This window comes from Hippichthys cyanospilos, chromosome 8 (assembly GCF_059441005.1).
Source record: "Hippichthys cyanospilos isolate Australia breed blue-spotted pipefish chromosome 8, RoL_Hcya_1.0, whole genome shotgun sequence".
Classification (NCBI taxonomy): domain Eukaryota; kingdom Metazoa; phylum Chordata; class Actinopteri; order Syngnathiformes; family Syngnathidae; genus Hippichthys; species Hippichthys cyanospilos.
This window is the reverse complement of record NC_142376.1, coordinates 22,091,423-22,107,527: the sequence shown is the minus strand read 5'-3', so window position 1 is coordinate 22,107,527 and position 16,105 is coordinate 22,091,423. Positions and strand designations below refer to the sequence as shown.

Sequence of the window (16,105 nt, the reverse complement as noted above, 5' to 3'; positions counted from 1 at the left end):
ATTTTAATATAAGTATATGTTTTCATTTAAGTTGCATTTCTCCAAGATTTTGAAAGGTGAAGCCCTTGGTCGCTCCAATATCAGCCTTCAGCATGTCTTTTTTTTTTTTTTGCAAAAGTATGTATCCCACTGACCTGTGATGGTGGCATGGACATTGTGTTTCTCAATCAGCAAGTACCTGGGGCTCTCTGGAAACCATGGCAACAGCATCAACTGGACAAATGTAGGTACAACCACCACAGCAAGAAACAGAGGCCAATGCTCCTCCTACAATATTATATTCATAGTACACACAAAAACAATTTATAATTTATTTATTCAAGTTATAGGAATCGATACAGGTATATTGCTCCATCACAAAAACAAGAATCTCAATCATCATGGTAAATTGACTTTCACTTATATAGCGCTTTTCTACCTTAAGTACTCAAAGCGCTTTACACTAACTAGTCATTTACCTACTGATGACGCAGCATCAGGAACAACCGGGGGTTCAGTGTCTTTCTCAAGGACACTTAGACATGGTCTTGATGGTCAGGGGATCGAACTCACGGCCTTTCGGCTGGGAGACGACCACTCTACCACCAAGCCATGCCACCCCATCAGATACAAAGAGTACTGTCTATCCTAGCTTGCATGGCTAGATCTAGTTAGATGCCCCCCCCCCCCCTTCCTTAACACACCCAAAAATCAATAGAAAACACTGAAATTGAACTTTTTTTTTTTTTTGGGTAATTTTTTTCCCCCCTTTAAACCAGGGTGTTAAACATATGACGAGCTGGATCTGGCTCACGAGGTTTAAAATGGGTCTCAAGAGGATTCTGTGATGCACTGAAAAAAATCAAATAAAATAAAGACATTTGGACCTAACCCAATACTGTAATGCCCTTGTGTGTGTTAAAGGATTCATCCGGTTTTGGTTATGTCTGATCAGTTATTTTTTTGAAAAAAAAAAAAAACTGTTAAAAGTATGTTGTGCCAAGCTGCTGTTAGTGGCAACTCAACCTGTGCTCAATAATACATGGCTCAGTCCTCACCCACTGACTTCCTTGTGACTTTCAACAAACGTAACAATACGCAAAATGTCTCACTTTTGCAAGTGAAGTAAAGACCAGCACTGCAACTTACCAAATAGAAAATGTGGTTAACAGACTCATCAAGTCGAGCTTCTGTCGGCCACAACTAAGGTTAGCGCTCTATAGTCCTCCTCTTCAGGCTTCCATGTCTAACAACAAATTTTATGATGCACAATTTTTTATTTATTTATTTATTTTAAAAAAAAAATATTTTTTTACTTTTATAAGTAATGCAAAGATCAGTACTGCAACTTACAAAATAGAAAAAAAAACAATGAACAAAAGTGTCATCTAAGATGCTGTCAGCTGCAACTCGCGCTAGTCTTCAATAATGGCTCATTCCTCCTTCGCAGGCTTGCTTGTGCTTAACCACAAACTTAACAGTATGCAAAAATTCTTCTTCTTACGAGCAATGCTAAGATGAGTACTGCAACTAACAAGCTGAAGTGAACAGTTGCCATGCTTGCGCCAAACAGCTTACTCAGATAAGTTTGACACCCATAGCTTGAAGATGGATAAGCATGGAGGTTGGCGTAGCTGGTTAGGTTGTTTAATTCCCTGAAGTGGGAAACAAGCTGGCTCACGCATCACTAGAAAAACACTTTGTGGTTGCTTGTTAGGTAGACAGCTTAGCAGAGCAGATTAAACCTCTTTTCTATTGTGGCGTGGCACAAGAGCAAATTCCTCTGGAGTACCCAGGGAACAAAGAACAGTAGCCGAAGAGTTGTGTTGTGATATTTCATTGTTTCAATATAGCATAACAGATCATGGCTTTATTCTGTGGAAAACCATATCTGGTAGCAATTTTTTGATCGTATTGAACATGCCACAATCCACCACTGACCAGGATTTTTAAAGCATACCTTTCCTAGCAGTTCATGTAGTCCAAGTATTTGGGCAGCAAAGACTCCCGTGCCAATAAAAATACTTGGCACCAGACCCAAAAAGCCCCTGAGGCTCTTTGGTGCAATCTCACCAAGGTACATTGGAATTACACTTAAGGAGATTCCTGTGGTAAAAAGAAACACATACAGTATGACTAAATTAAAAACCCATTTGAAATTACATGAAAAATGACAGCTCATTAGTAAACACAATTAAAAAGAAACTTTAACTAAAAGACCTGTTGAAACATTTAGAGGGTATCTGATTGCAGGTGTAGTTTTTAGGCATGCTGCTTTGATTATTGCCTTTTCTGATGAATGCAGCATAAAACACCTATAGTCAGCTACTTCAACAATGGAGTTGCAAGACATGATCCACTCAGACTCAATGTCCTGCCTGAAGTTTTGCAAGAGGTGGGAGTCTACTGCTTCGTACAGAGGAACATGTGTTACCAGCAGACCCCTACAATAGGTTTTGGTCTGCCAGATTGAAGAACTGATTTCATCCCTCACCAACAGAACCAACACAGAATAGGGTGGTGATTTATTGCATCCTCCGATCCTCTCTTCACCAAAATGTCCAAGACAGCAGCCGTACATCCAATGAGTTGACACAGTTGATCATCGACCTGCAGTCCAGTGTATCAGCTCAGCCTTCAACCTTACTCCACTTCAACACAGACAAGACCAAAGAACGGCTCGTAGACCCAAGGCGACAGATGGAGCGGCACAAACCACCACTATTCAACAATGGGACAGAGGTGGAGAGGGTGAATGCCTTCAAATTCCTCGGCACCTACATCATTCTCACCTAGTCCCACAACACTTAACAGATCATCAAGACGTTTCAACAGACTTTAATTTCTGTGGAGACTAAAGAAATTTGGCATGCTAGCAAAGATTCTCAACAACTTCGACAGATCAAAGTCAAAAGTCAAAGTTTGCTTTATTGTCAATTCTACTACATGTGCAAGGACAGGCAGAGAATTGAAATTACGTGACTCTCTAACCTTAATGGCAAGTAAAAATGAGCTAAAAAAAAAGTAAATATATATGAAAATAGACAACTATAAAATCTGACAATATCTATGAACAAAACACAAAATAAAAACAGGTGTGCGTGGTTGTGCAAAAAGGGATGGTTATATAAAATGACTAGATGACTATTTATAAATGACTGTTATAAGTGACTATAAAGTACCTGTTATAAAGTGCCTATTGTAAAGTGACTGTGAGTAAAGTGACTGTTGCTTATGAAATGGAGTGGGACTGGGAAGTCAGAGTCCAGGTGGAGTGGATGTGAGGAGCGAGGGCAGAGCAGGGAGAGAGTTGAGCATCCTGACAGCCTGGTGGATGAAGCTGTCCCTTAGTCTGCTTGTTCTGGCTCGCAGACTCCGCAGTCTCCTGCCTGATGGCAGCAGGCTGAAGAGGCTGTGTGACGGATGGGTGGAGTCTCTCGCGATGCAGAGGGCTTTGCGGGTGAGGTGAGAGGTGTACAGCTCTCCGAGAGAAGGGAGAGAGGTACCAATGGTCTTTTCAGCGGCTCTCACCATGCGTTGGAGGACTTTCTTACAGGAGCTGGAGCAGGCTCCGTACCACACGGTGATGCCGCTTGTCAGGATGCTCTCAATGGTGCCTCTGTAGAAGGTCCGCATGATGTGGGCCGGGGTCCTGGCTCTCCTCAATTTGTGGAGGAAGTAGAGGCGCTGGTTGGCTTTCTTTGCCAGTGATGCGGTGTTGGTGGTCCAGGAGAGGTCCTCAGTGACATGCACCCCCAGAAACTTGGTGCTGCTCACCCTCTCGACCACAGCACCGTTGATGGTCAGGGGCGCATGCTGAGGGCGTGTTCTCCTGAAGTCCACAACAATCTCTTTCGTCTTCTCTACGTTTAGAGAGAGATTGTTGCGGTCACACCACAGGGCCAGGCGGCTCACCTCGCTCCGATAGATGGTCTCGTCATCGTTGCTGATGAGGCCCGCCACAGTTGTGTCATCAGCGAACTTGACGAGGAGATTGGAGCTGTGCAGTGCTGTGCAGTCGTGGGTCAGCAGAGTGAAGAGGAGGGGGCTTAACACACATCCTTGGGGTGCCCCAGTGTTCAATATGGTCGTACTGGATGTGTTTTTGCCGACCCGGACTGCCTGAGGTCTCCCAGTCAGGAAGTCCAGCAGCCAGTTGCAGAGTGATGTGTTGATCCCCAGCTGGTCCAGTTTAATGATGAGCTGTTGGGGGATGATTGTGTTGAAGGCTGAACTGAAGTCGATGAACAGCATTCTGACGTAGGAATTCTTATTGTCCAGATGGGTGAGGGCTGAGTGGAGGGTGGTGGTGATGGCGTCGTCAGTCGAGCGATTCGACCGATACGCGAACTGGAAGGGGTCCATGGAGGGTGGGAGGACAGTTTTGATGTGTTTCAGCACTAGCCGTTCAAAGCACTTCATGAGGATGGGAGTGAGTGCTACCGGACGGTAGTCGTTGAAACTTGAGGGTGATGACTTCTTCGGGACCGGGATGATAGTGGTGGTCTTGAAGCAGGTGGGAACAACAGCTTGGCTCAGGGAGATGTTAAAAATGTCTGTGAAGACATCTGTGAGCTCTCCAGCACAGTCCTTCAGAACACGTCCCGGGATGTTATCAGGACCAGAGGCTTTGCGGGCGTTGACTCTGCTAAATTTCCTTCTCACGGCGTCAGGGGACAGTGTTAACACCTGTTCGCCAGGAGGAGGTGATGTTTTCTGTGCCGACGTGTTGTTTAGTGCCTCAAAGCGAGCGAAGAAGTCATTTAGAAGATTCAGCAGAGAAGTGGAGCTGTCACAACTCTGTGATGGGGGCTTGTAGTCCGTGATCATCTGTATCCCTCGCCACAGGCTCCGTGCATCCCTGCTTTCGCTGAAGTGATGAGCTATCCTCCTGGAGTAGTTTCTTGGCCTCTCTGATTCCACGTGACAGGTTAGCCCTAGCTCTCCTCAGGCCTTCCTCGTCCCCTCCCCTGAAGGCAGCATTACGAGCCTTCAGCAGCCTGTGGACCTCTCCTGTCAGCCATGGTTTCTGATTGGCCCGAACAGAGATGGTCTTTGTCACTGTCACATCGTCAATACATTTTGTGATGTAAGCAGTGACAACGTCAGTGTACTCCTGGAGGTCTGTGGTGTTGTTGTAAGTGGCCCCCTGTTTAAACACATCCCAGTCTGTGGTGTTAAAACAGTCCTGGAGTGCCTCCACTGCCCCCTCTGGCCAGACACGCACCTCTTTCCGGACTGGTTTGGTGACTTTAACCAGTGGTCTGTATGCTGGAATTAGCATCACGGTTATGTGGTCAGAGGCTCCGAGGTGGGGGAGGGGGAGGGCCTTGTAAGCTCCTTTCTGGGTGGTGTAAACCTGGTCCAAGATGTTATTGCCACGAGTTGGAAAGTCTATGTTTTTGTGTATTTTCGGAAATACACTCTTGGGGTTCACGTGGTTGAAATCCCCGGCCAGGATGAGGAAGGCATCTGGGTGTGCTGTCTGCTGCTCACTGATGTGATGGTACAGTTCATTCAATGCCTCGCTCCTGATGTTCTCGCTCGAGCTGGGAGGGATATAAACAGCCACAAGCAGTATGGCTGTTATCTCTCTTGGCAGGTAAAAGGGCCGGCATTTAATGATCATAAACTCCACAGACAGTGAGCAGTGTTTGCAGACCACAGCAACGTCACGACACCAGTTCTTATTGATGTAAACACAGAGACCGCCGCCACGCGTCTTCCCCTCCGCAGCGAGGGCTCTGTCTGCTCGATAGCATGCTAGCCCCTCGAGCTGAATGCCGTGGTCCGCTACGCCGCTGTTTAGCCAGGTCTCGGTAAACACGAACGTGCAGCACTCACCAGCGGTCTTACGTGTAGTCCGGAGAAGGCGTATATAGTCCAGTTTGTTGTCTAGAGAGCGTACGTTGGCCAGCAAGATGGTGGGGATAGCCGGCTTGTGCGGGCTAGCTGTTAGCCTAGCTCGGATACCTCCGCGCTTCCCCCGCCTTTGTTTACGCAGGCGGCGCTTGTGTCGCTTCCACTGTGGGCGAGCAGCAGTACTGGGGGGCGGTGATTGAACGGGCCTCCGTAGCAGACCGCAGCCTCGTAGCTCTTCTTGGTGCACGGGATTTAAGTGATGAAAATGTGTCCTGGCGACACTCAGTAAAAACTCCCGACTGTACTTGCATTTAGAGACGGGAAAACGCAAGGAAGTCATACACAAACACTGTGACAAACATGACGAAAGGCACGAGAACGTAGCCACACTCGGAGAGAGAGAAGCCGCAGCGTGTGCACGCGCCGCCATATTGAGTAAAAAAAAAAAAAAAAAAAAAAAGTACAATCCAAAGTGTCCTCTCCACCTTCATCAACTGTACAGCACAAGACAGGAAGGCTCTCCAGCATGTGATCAAGACCTCACAGCGCATCTGTGGAGAAGCCTTCCCCTCACTGCAGGACATTTACCACACCAGGGTTCTGTGGAGGACACACAACCTCATCAGGGACAATACTCAACCACAACACTATCTGTTAAATTGAACAACTGCCATCAAGCAGGCGCCACAGGAGCCTGAGGGCCAGCACTGCCAGGCTGGCATACAGTTTCTACCCACAGGCCATCCAGATTATAAACACATCCCACATGCACTAATCTGCCTCATCATCAGTCACTTTACCACATGCACACATGCACTTTACAACTGCTGCACAGTGCACATTGCATGAATGCTGCTACATAACTATATAATAGTTTGCACTATGATCCATATTCTAAACAAATTCTGATGGTGAACATACTACAAGGGGGGACCCACATTGCCTTTTTGGGCTGCAGCTGGCCACAATCCATGGGTGCAGACCCGGCTACCAGGTGTTCACCATCAAACACAATCTCAACATCTGACCCAAGGGGGGCCTGGTGACCCATGTCTGGTTGAGAATTTGTGTGGCCCTGTATCACCGTTGTCAGAGATTGGTCTGCATTGCTGGAAGTAAGTCCAATCCATTTCCAGTGGGTGTTGGACTCTACCAAGGTTGCCCTTTTCCACTGATTCTGTTCATTACCTTTACGGACAGAATCTCCAGGCATGTCCAAAGCATTGAGGGGGTCCGGTTTGGGAGTGATGTGGTGCTGTTGGCTTCTTTAGGGTGTGACTTCTAACTTTCACTGGAGTGATTGCAGCCGAGTGTGAAGCGGCTGGAATGAAGCTATAGTTCAAGTATTTTGGGGTCTTGTTCACGAGCGACGGTAGAATGGAACAGAAGATCGACAGGCAGCTCAGTGCAAGCGTCTGTAATGCAGACTTTTTACCAGACTGACATGGTAAAGAAAACGCTAAGCCGAAAAGTGAAGCTCTCAATATACCAATCGATCTAAGGTCCTACCCTCACCTATGCTCACAAGTTGTGGATCGTGACCAAAAGATCAAGAATCTGGATACAATCGGCTGAAATGTGTTTCCTCCACAGGGTGTTTGGTCTCGCCCTTAGAGATTAGAAGCTCGGTCATCCGGGAGGGACTCAGTGTCAAGTCACTGCTTCTCCGCGTTGAGAGGATCCAGTTGAGATGGTTCGGAAATCTGGTTAGGATGCCTCCCAGATGTCTCCCTGGTGGGGTGTTCTGAGCTTTTCCCACCGAGAGGAGGCCCCAGGGAATGCCCAGAACATGCTGGAGAGACCATGCCTCTTGGCTTGCCTGGGGATCCTCCCGGGGAAAGGGAAGTCTGGGCTTCCCTGCTGAGGTTGCGACCTGACCCCAAATAAAGCAGAAGATAATGGATAGCTGGATGGATGGATAAATGCCATGTGGCAGCTGTTAAGGGATATAATAAATATAAATATCAGATACCAAATCTTTAATTAAGGTAATTTGTGGTGACCATGGCCACCCGTAGGCACCATTTAGCTTCGACTCTGATCCACCCCTTGGATCACGAGGACACACAAATCCCTCCACTACGATAATATGACGACTCAGACATGAAGATATGCAATTATTTATAATGGTATAATAATTTTAAGATGATGGCTCAGACATCAAGATATGCTATTATTTTTAATGGTATAAACATTTTTATGTTGTGCGTTTTATGACATTACCTGAATGAATGCCTGTGATGAAACGTCCCAAAATGACCATCTCAGGTGAACCACAGCTTCTACTGAGGCCCATTAATGAACCAGCAATAAACACCAGAATTGTAGTTTTTACCACTGTGCCTTTTCTGAAATTACACCATCAACATACAATACAACAAGCAATATGGAAGAGTATAATTTAAGCATGCGACATTTAGAATCGGCACACTTCTCCTCTGAAGGCATTTTGAAAATGTGAAAATGATTTTAATGAGATCATGACTTATTTTCTTTGAATTATTCTGTCAGCTATCTAAATGTAGTGTTTACAGGAGTAAACTTATGTAACTACACTTGTGAGAAGAATGAACAAATATTGGTCAAAAGAATTATGCAAAACTGCCACTCAAGACTGTCAAAATAGAAGGTAAAGTGTAGGTAAAGAATGTAAAGTGAGCTTTAGTTCATGTACTGCCACATGAGGCTAGATACACTTGCAACCCCACACATAACTCTCAATCAAGGTCACGCAAACTAGGTATAACCAGTGTCATCCTGGGACAAAAAAAAAAAAATGTTGGGCAGTGATGGGTGGGGTGCAATTTTTAAGAAAGAATGAGATTTACATAACATATTGTTGCACAGCACAAACTGTCATTACATACATGCACTTGCATGGGGCATTGGATAAAAGCTGTATGCCATAACTTCTTAGGGAAAAAACATAAACTGATTGTCTGAATATGATGAGGTTATCTGAATATGATGAGTTTGATGAAGTATATAATTATAAAATCTTACCTGCCAAAGCGAGTTACCAGCATACCCACAATTAAAGAACCCAGAAGACCACCAATCGCGAATACAGACACAGTGAGTGAATACATAAGTGTCAGTGTCTCCCCGGTGAGTCCAGTTCCATTGCGGCTCAATGATGTTTTGTTGTAGAAGTCTTTTATATACTGAGGAGAGAAAAAATGAAAGATTAGCTGAAGATACTCACAATGAGGAACAGAGGGTCATAACAGTATGACAGTTTGAAAGATTTGGAAGAGTGCAAAGAAAATGGATTTTCGTGATCAAAACAATTGATTTATTACACGTACCACATTTTTCCAACTATAAGTTGTGCCGGTATATAAGCCGGCAAAAACTGAGCAAAAAAAAAAAAAAAAACATTTATTTTTGTCATGGATAAACCGCACTGGACTATAAGCCTCAGGTCATAACATCAGATATTTACAAAGAAAGATAGTGCATGGAAGTTGTAATTTTTTTCTTTTTTTTCTTTATTAATTTGAAACTTTTTTTTAATTGCCTGTTACAGCAAGATCCTTTTTCAACAGACTGAACATGCCTGCATATTTTGCACCAACATATTTAGAGAACATTGATGGCTGGAAAGATATTTTCAAAATAATACAGACAAAATACTGCCGAGTGAAATAACAGTTCAGACTCAAAATCAATACTTTGACAGTGTGTTCTTTTGCCTCCCTTTAATTATTTTAGTGAACATACAAACACTATAAGCACATAATTCATATATCGAATTATACAGTCATCCCTCACTACTTAGCTTTTATCCTTTTATTTGTGAAGCTATATTGCAGAGACACACTGTGAAGGTTCCCTATATGCCAGATGGACAAGTTATCTGTAAATACAGATGCCACAGGCACTTCTCGGACATTGAAGTACTGCAGTAAATATATTTACTTAAATCTTAAATTGACTTTATACAGCAGTGGTGGGCCGTCAGGGCCAGCAAGGCCTTATATAGTGGCCTAAAGTACCTGACAATCATAACAATAATAAACTATAATAAATATAGCTATAATTAAAGTCAATTTCATTTTACATGTATTTTAAACATATATATATATATATATATATATATATATATATATATATATATATATATATATATATATATATATAACTATTTTCCATTTGGTTAACCAGCTTGCAGTAATGTAGTTTTATGTTAGAGTTTTTAGCAAATTAAAATTCAGCTTACTTGTGTTGCCAGGCTGTATGAAATCTGCCTAGGCAGAAGCCAGGGCATTCGCATCAACAAGGCGCGGGCTTCTGTGCATGCTCAGATGGATATGTGAGCGGCCCGTATACTTAATATACCACTTTAAGAGCCAATCGAGTCATGAGATAGCCATCTAGAGGCCTCATTTTGAACGAGACGTGAGTGGATGCTCACTGCAGGAAGGCGGTGCTATATTGAGCCACCATGTGTAATGTTGAAAGTAGTTAAATAAAGTAATTTAAAAAAAAGAAAAGAAAAAAAGCATGTTGCTCAACCATGAGCTAACTAGCTCATGGTTAACCAACTATTGAATGTACATAGAAGCCAGACCCGCGGACATTTAGCAGAAAATTCAAATCTACTTGCTTTTGCTGAAGAAGAGCAAAACGGAAATTGGACCGATGCGACTTCCAGCATTGGCATCCATGTCAATACAAAAGGATTTATTTTTGGAAATGAAACACAGAAAATCTACAAGCAAATCATTCTGAGGAAAGAGAAGAATGGATTTAGTATTGAAATAAGTGCTGGACAACTGTTTGGGTGAGTCAAGCATTTGATTTATTTTTTTCAATTTTATTGTGGTTTTGTCATTTTGTTCATATTCAATTATTGGTAAAGAAAAAAAATAGTGTCCTCATATTAATGTGTGATTCGCAATTTAGCGTACAATTATGTTAAAGCTTGTCTGCTTTTGGTGTCATGTTCTGTCTGGGTTTTTGCTGTTGTGGCTTTATTTTGTTGAGTTATTTTGCTTTTGAGTTCATGTTGTTTTTCCCTGGCTTCTGTCGTTAGTGTGATTTGTGTCACCTGTCATTAGTGTGTTCCAGCTGTCATGTCGCCTCCACGCTTGCCTCTCGTCCAACTGTTAAGTGTTTGCATAATTTTTGTCCTTTAAAGTGCCAGTTTAGCTACAGTATTTAGTTGTCTAGTTGTTTTTGCCAACTGCAGCACTTGTGCCAGTTCCGCGAATTCCCTGTCTTGCTGTCGTTTTTCCGCCCCGTGAGTTTGGTTTTGGTTTTCGCCCAGCTTCTGCGACTAATATTTTTGTTGAGCTCATCTCATATCCTGCCTCTCTGCATTTTGGATCCAGCTTCCCACACCCATCACCAACATGCTGTGTCAAGATGACACTTGGTGGACTTCTTGAAACTTTGTGGACAAATAATTGTGTGAAGGCCGCCTTCACACATAGATATTGTTCCTAAACTTTATTATTATTTTATTATTATTTTATTCCAACTGCTTTTTTGATGGGTTTTAACTCTATTCCCGTTTATACTGATTCACACCGTTCCAATTTCATATTATTCCAAATAATCGTGCGACACCTGCTTCCATTTTTGATCATTCCAAATATTTATCGTTTTCCCACAATTCCCTGTTTTCTACCCCAAAAATCACCCAATGTTAAATCAATGGGGTGGTTTTACATTTCATATTTTTCAACTTTCACATTTTCAATATTTAGCTCATTCATCTTGCCTTAGAAATTATTCCCATCATTCCAGTGATTCATTAATTCCAACATTTTCTCCTAATTCCAGATTTTTCCACCTTTAATATTTCATAATTCATTGACAATGGGAGGATTCCCCATTCATTCCAAATTGGAGATTAAGCATATCACATTTTTAGCTTTCCCATTTCATATTTACAATATTTAACTCATTTTAACCATTCCAATAATTCATAAATGTTAATATATTCCTATAATTTCATGTCTTCCACCTCAATTTTCCAATATTCATATCAAATCGGACATTTAACAATTCATATTCTGAGCTTTCTCATGACACATTTACAACATTTTACTCATTCATTTCAATTTATGGATTATCCCCATCATTCCAATAATTCATCAATTTTAATATTCTCCCATAATTCCACATTTTTCACCTATACAAATTCATAATGCATTCCCAATGGCAGATTTAACATTCCTTATTTGAAGTGTTTCCATTTCACATTCACATCATTCAGTTAATTCTCCACATTGTCATCATTACTTATATCCATTCATTCCAGTAATTCATGACTATTTAAATCATTTTACCCATGATTCCTCATTCCCATTGATCTCACCAAAATTTTGTACCCTTCTCTTTCCATCATTCCTCATCCGATTCAGACCGTTCCAACATTAATTAATTCCCCCAATTCCCACCATTTTATGGGTGTATCCATTTTCCTCTTCCCACAATTCAAAATTTTCCCACAATTCCACATTCTGTATCCACAAAGGACCCATTCATTTTCAATTAGGTCATTCATTGTGTGGCCGTGTGGCCTTCTTCAACTACTGGCCCTATTAGGCGGCCATCTTGGAAATTTGACTACATACACCGATACTTACCATTTCTTATCAACCCACTGGGGTGGCCATCTTGGATATTTGATCAGACATCTCAGCTCTCAGCCCCACTTCCACTCAGGATGCTCAGGTACACACAGTACTCATTTCCCATGTACCCCTCATTAGGCGGCCATCTTGCACATTTGACTACATACAAGATACACCATTCCCCATCAGCCCTTAGAGCTGTTCATTAACTGTTTAACTTGACCCTGCCTATGACCTCAGAGTGTCATTTACCCATAATTCATCACTTTTGCATAAGTAATACCCCCCTCAAACTGGGAAAAAAAATCTGATTTACTGTTTCCTCTTGCGGTTTCTCCTTTTCTGTCTGACCAATACATATATAATAAGTGTTCCAAATTTAGGTGCTTCCCATAATTGGTAAGATTGCCAAGAACACCCTCGCACCAAAAATGTCCAGTTTTTTGCCATGAAAAGACCCACAAAAACCCCTGCAAAAAATCCACAATTTTGACGGTTTCCACTTTTTCTGCACATTCTACATTGTGGCCTATTCAAGTCGTTCCAACTTTATATGTTAAAGCGTGTACATGCCCATGCCAAAAACTCACTTGAACCAATTTTTTGACGTTTTTGCATTCAAAATATCCGCACAAGTTCAACTTTTTTCCGTTTTTTTCCCTTGTATCTTCCATATTATTAGCTCTATTTAAGCGGTTCCAACTTTATTTGTCATAGATTGTTCTTTGCACTTCAACTTTTTATTTGTTTTTGCAATTCAAATACCCGCACAATTTCCACTTTCTTCTGCTTTCCCCTTGTATTTTCTACATAATTTGACCTATTCAAACTGTTCCAACTTTGTAGTATTCACATTTCTTCACAGATTAAAGCCATTGAAACATTCAACATCATTTCAGCATTCAACGCCGCCACCTTCAACCCTTACGCCTTCACAAGGAATTTCGTCAGGAATTGCACATTTTCCAATTTAAAATGAATGTTAATTATTTTCAATTTTGGCAGTATCACATATGATGCAATAGCTGATGCAGGTTTATTGAAGTTTAAATGCTCCGGAAAATAGCCTGTGCAGCCCAGTAATGCGTAGCTGTGCACATGAAGGGTCGAATCACTGAAGGCCTAAGTGTGAAATGCACGGACAGCCACTGGTTTTAAGACAGCACCGTAGCTTGCTTACCACAGCTGGAGAGTTCACCACAGCTAAATTGTATCCATAGAGCATAGAGCTCCCAAAGGAAGTCAGAAAAGCCACAGCCAACAGTGAACCTGTAAGATTCTTTGTTAGCAAGAAAGAAAATAAGAGCAAATTAGTCATGTCACAGAGTATATATTAGTCCTGATATGCATATGCAGTACAGAATCATATTTCTGATTTTTACGTATTCCTGTCGTGAAAGATTGTTGCTCTTGGACATTTGCTTCACTTTGGCTCATTTTCTGCAGACAGTGTAGGTATTATTTTATAGTGAAACAGTATTTTGTTCTGAGATTGTCTTGGCATTGTTCACATTCCTCCAGGCTAACAAACAAGGTCATAGTTTTACTGCCAAATCAGAGGCAGAGTTTCTGCATTGTAAAATCTAATCTATTGTTTAAGAACATTAACTATGTATACATTATACAATGAATAAAAAATATATATTTCTCAAGGTTATTATGGGGGCATACATTATGAGATGATATTCAAAAAAGCAAGATTATTACAATGAAATAACATTTTTTAAAAGATTATATGTTTATGCAGTAAGGAACGCCTCATATTATACTTCATTCAAATGTCTTAAAATTAAAAAAAAAAAAAAAAATCTACCACAAACTAACTACTGTACATAAAAATAGCTAAAGTGCATGAAGTTAGTGAGTTCTATTCGATACATAAAGAAGCAAGTTGGCCTAATTATAAAAAGTCAAACACATGACACATAATTCACATGAAATCAAAAGCGACTTGTCAGTTGTTTCTTTTAAACCACCCCAAACTTTGGCCCACAGTATTTGAAGTTTGACTTACCGGGATTATTTTGTCAGATGCTGGGATTAAAGCCTCCTCAGCCATTTAAGATATTTGTCATGAAGTTCCACAAAGTAAATATCGGTTTCATTCTACACTACGAGCAACAGCATTGCTGAAGAAGTCACGTTGGGCTTGAACTGCAAAGCTACTGGATCGGCTTATTAGCAACAGGCCGGGTCTCTCCTCCACTGAGTAAAAGCACAAGCTCCCATAGACAAGCCCGCACAGTGTCATCACATGACAAACTGCAGCGTGACGGAGCAAGAGAAAGACCTGCGGGAAGCAATTAAGTGTAAGTGAATTTCAACAAGGAAAAGAAAGAAACCAGAAGAGGGGGTCAAAAAGGGGGACGCAAGAATAGCACAGTGGAAGACAATACATTGCAAAGTAATTAAAAATAAATTTTGAAAAATGAAGCAAAGTGTCCCATTGCAAACAAATAAAATGGTGCTCGAAATAAAGCAGCATCAATAAGAGCGTGTGGGGGTGTAAGATTAGGTTGGGAGTAATGCTGAACAGGAAGGTTAAGCTTTGTGGGCCACACAAATACAATGTCAGCAAAAACAAAACAGAGAACACAAAACTTACTCCCAAAACAAGAACACACGTTTTATCTTGTATTCATGTCTTCTTACATAAATATGTCTGCATCTGATAACTGGGATGGACAGTTACCATTCAAAGTCATTCTTTGTTGCGCCATCACTTTGAAGTTTCTACATCGGTGGGGGGTGAGAACATTATCCATAGGACTTTCCTCTTGATATGATCAACTTAGGAAGCCTATTATTACATTTTTTCTACAACTAAATAACTTTGAATAATTATGAATACTCACATGCAGCATTGGATTCACTCCATCAATGTGTGTCACAGAGGAGTCATGAGAAAATAGTTTTTGAATTGGAATGAAAGAGGGCAGTGTGATCTTATCAGAGAGAGAGAGTCCTAATTGCCCAGCTTGGATTACACAGTTGCTTGACTTTACCTCTACTCCTTCAGAATGAAAGAACGTTTTGTTCAGAAACTCATTTCCAAATGCACAACACTCTTCCAATCAATCTTTAATAAATCTGTTATCAATGCAGCACCAACAAATCTGACTTGAATGATCATCTGGTCCAGGATCCTCAAGAGATCTCAAAGTGCTAAGTGAAAAAAAAAGCTGTCCTTGTTGAGTCCTATGACACATTTATATGATGAGGTAAGAATGTGCTAAGAATATACCTCCAACAGCATTCAGTCACCATTTCATATACAGTACAGTGTCCTCATTATGAGTCCAGGTAACTGGAACATATTCCAGAATAGGATACGAGAGTCATTTCACAGAGGAGTTCTTGTGAGTTGGTCTTTAATTTCTATTTTTATTCATGGACTGAGTAGGAGGTATCACTTCAGTGGGTGGTGGTAATGTGCCAAAAGTTTTTTGCCAACTGCCAAAAGACACAAAGTGGACAAGAGGAACAGGAAGTCAATGCTGAGCATAATTTTGGTTAAAGTAATCTTTTTTAAACTTCGAAACATGTTGGTGATTTGGTAAATAAAACAGCAGCGATGATGTGTCTGTTCAACGGCTCTTTACTGTCAATTATCCATCCATTTTCGAGAGTTGCGGACATGCTGACAACTGTGCCATCAAGCCATCCCACTGTCAATT

At 41.5% G+C, this 16,105-nt stretch overlaps 1 protein-coding gene across 1 annotated transcript in view; it reads right to left on the bottom strand.

Annotated features, from left to right (window-relative positions):
* slc2a15a (solute carrier family 2 member 15a) overlaps window positions 1–14,867 on the bottom strand; it is a 43,424-nt gene extending 28,557 nt beyond the window's left edge. The window contains exons 1-6 of the mRNA XM_088421829.1: window positions 14,443–14,867; window positions 13,609–13,707; window positions 8,845–9,005; window positions 8,065–8,189; window positions 1,940–2,085; window positions 135–267 (exon numbers count right to left, since the gene is read on the bottom strand). Coding sequence (XP_088277955.1) covers window positions 135–267; window positions 1,940–2,085; window positions 8,065–8,189; window positions 8,845–9,005; window positions 13,609–13,707; window positions 14,443–14,487 — 709 coding nt within the window. The 5' untranslated portion in view covers window positions 14,488–14,867. The remainder of the gene's footprint in view (window positions 1–134; window positions 268–1,939; window positions 2,086–8,064; window positions 8,190–8,844; window positions 9,006–13,608; window positions 13,708–14,442) is intronic.
* Window positions 14,868–16,105: the final 1,238 nt, after the last annotated feature.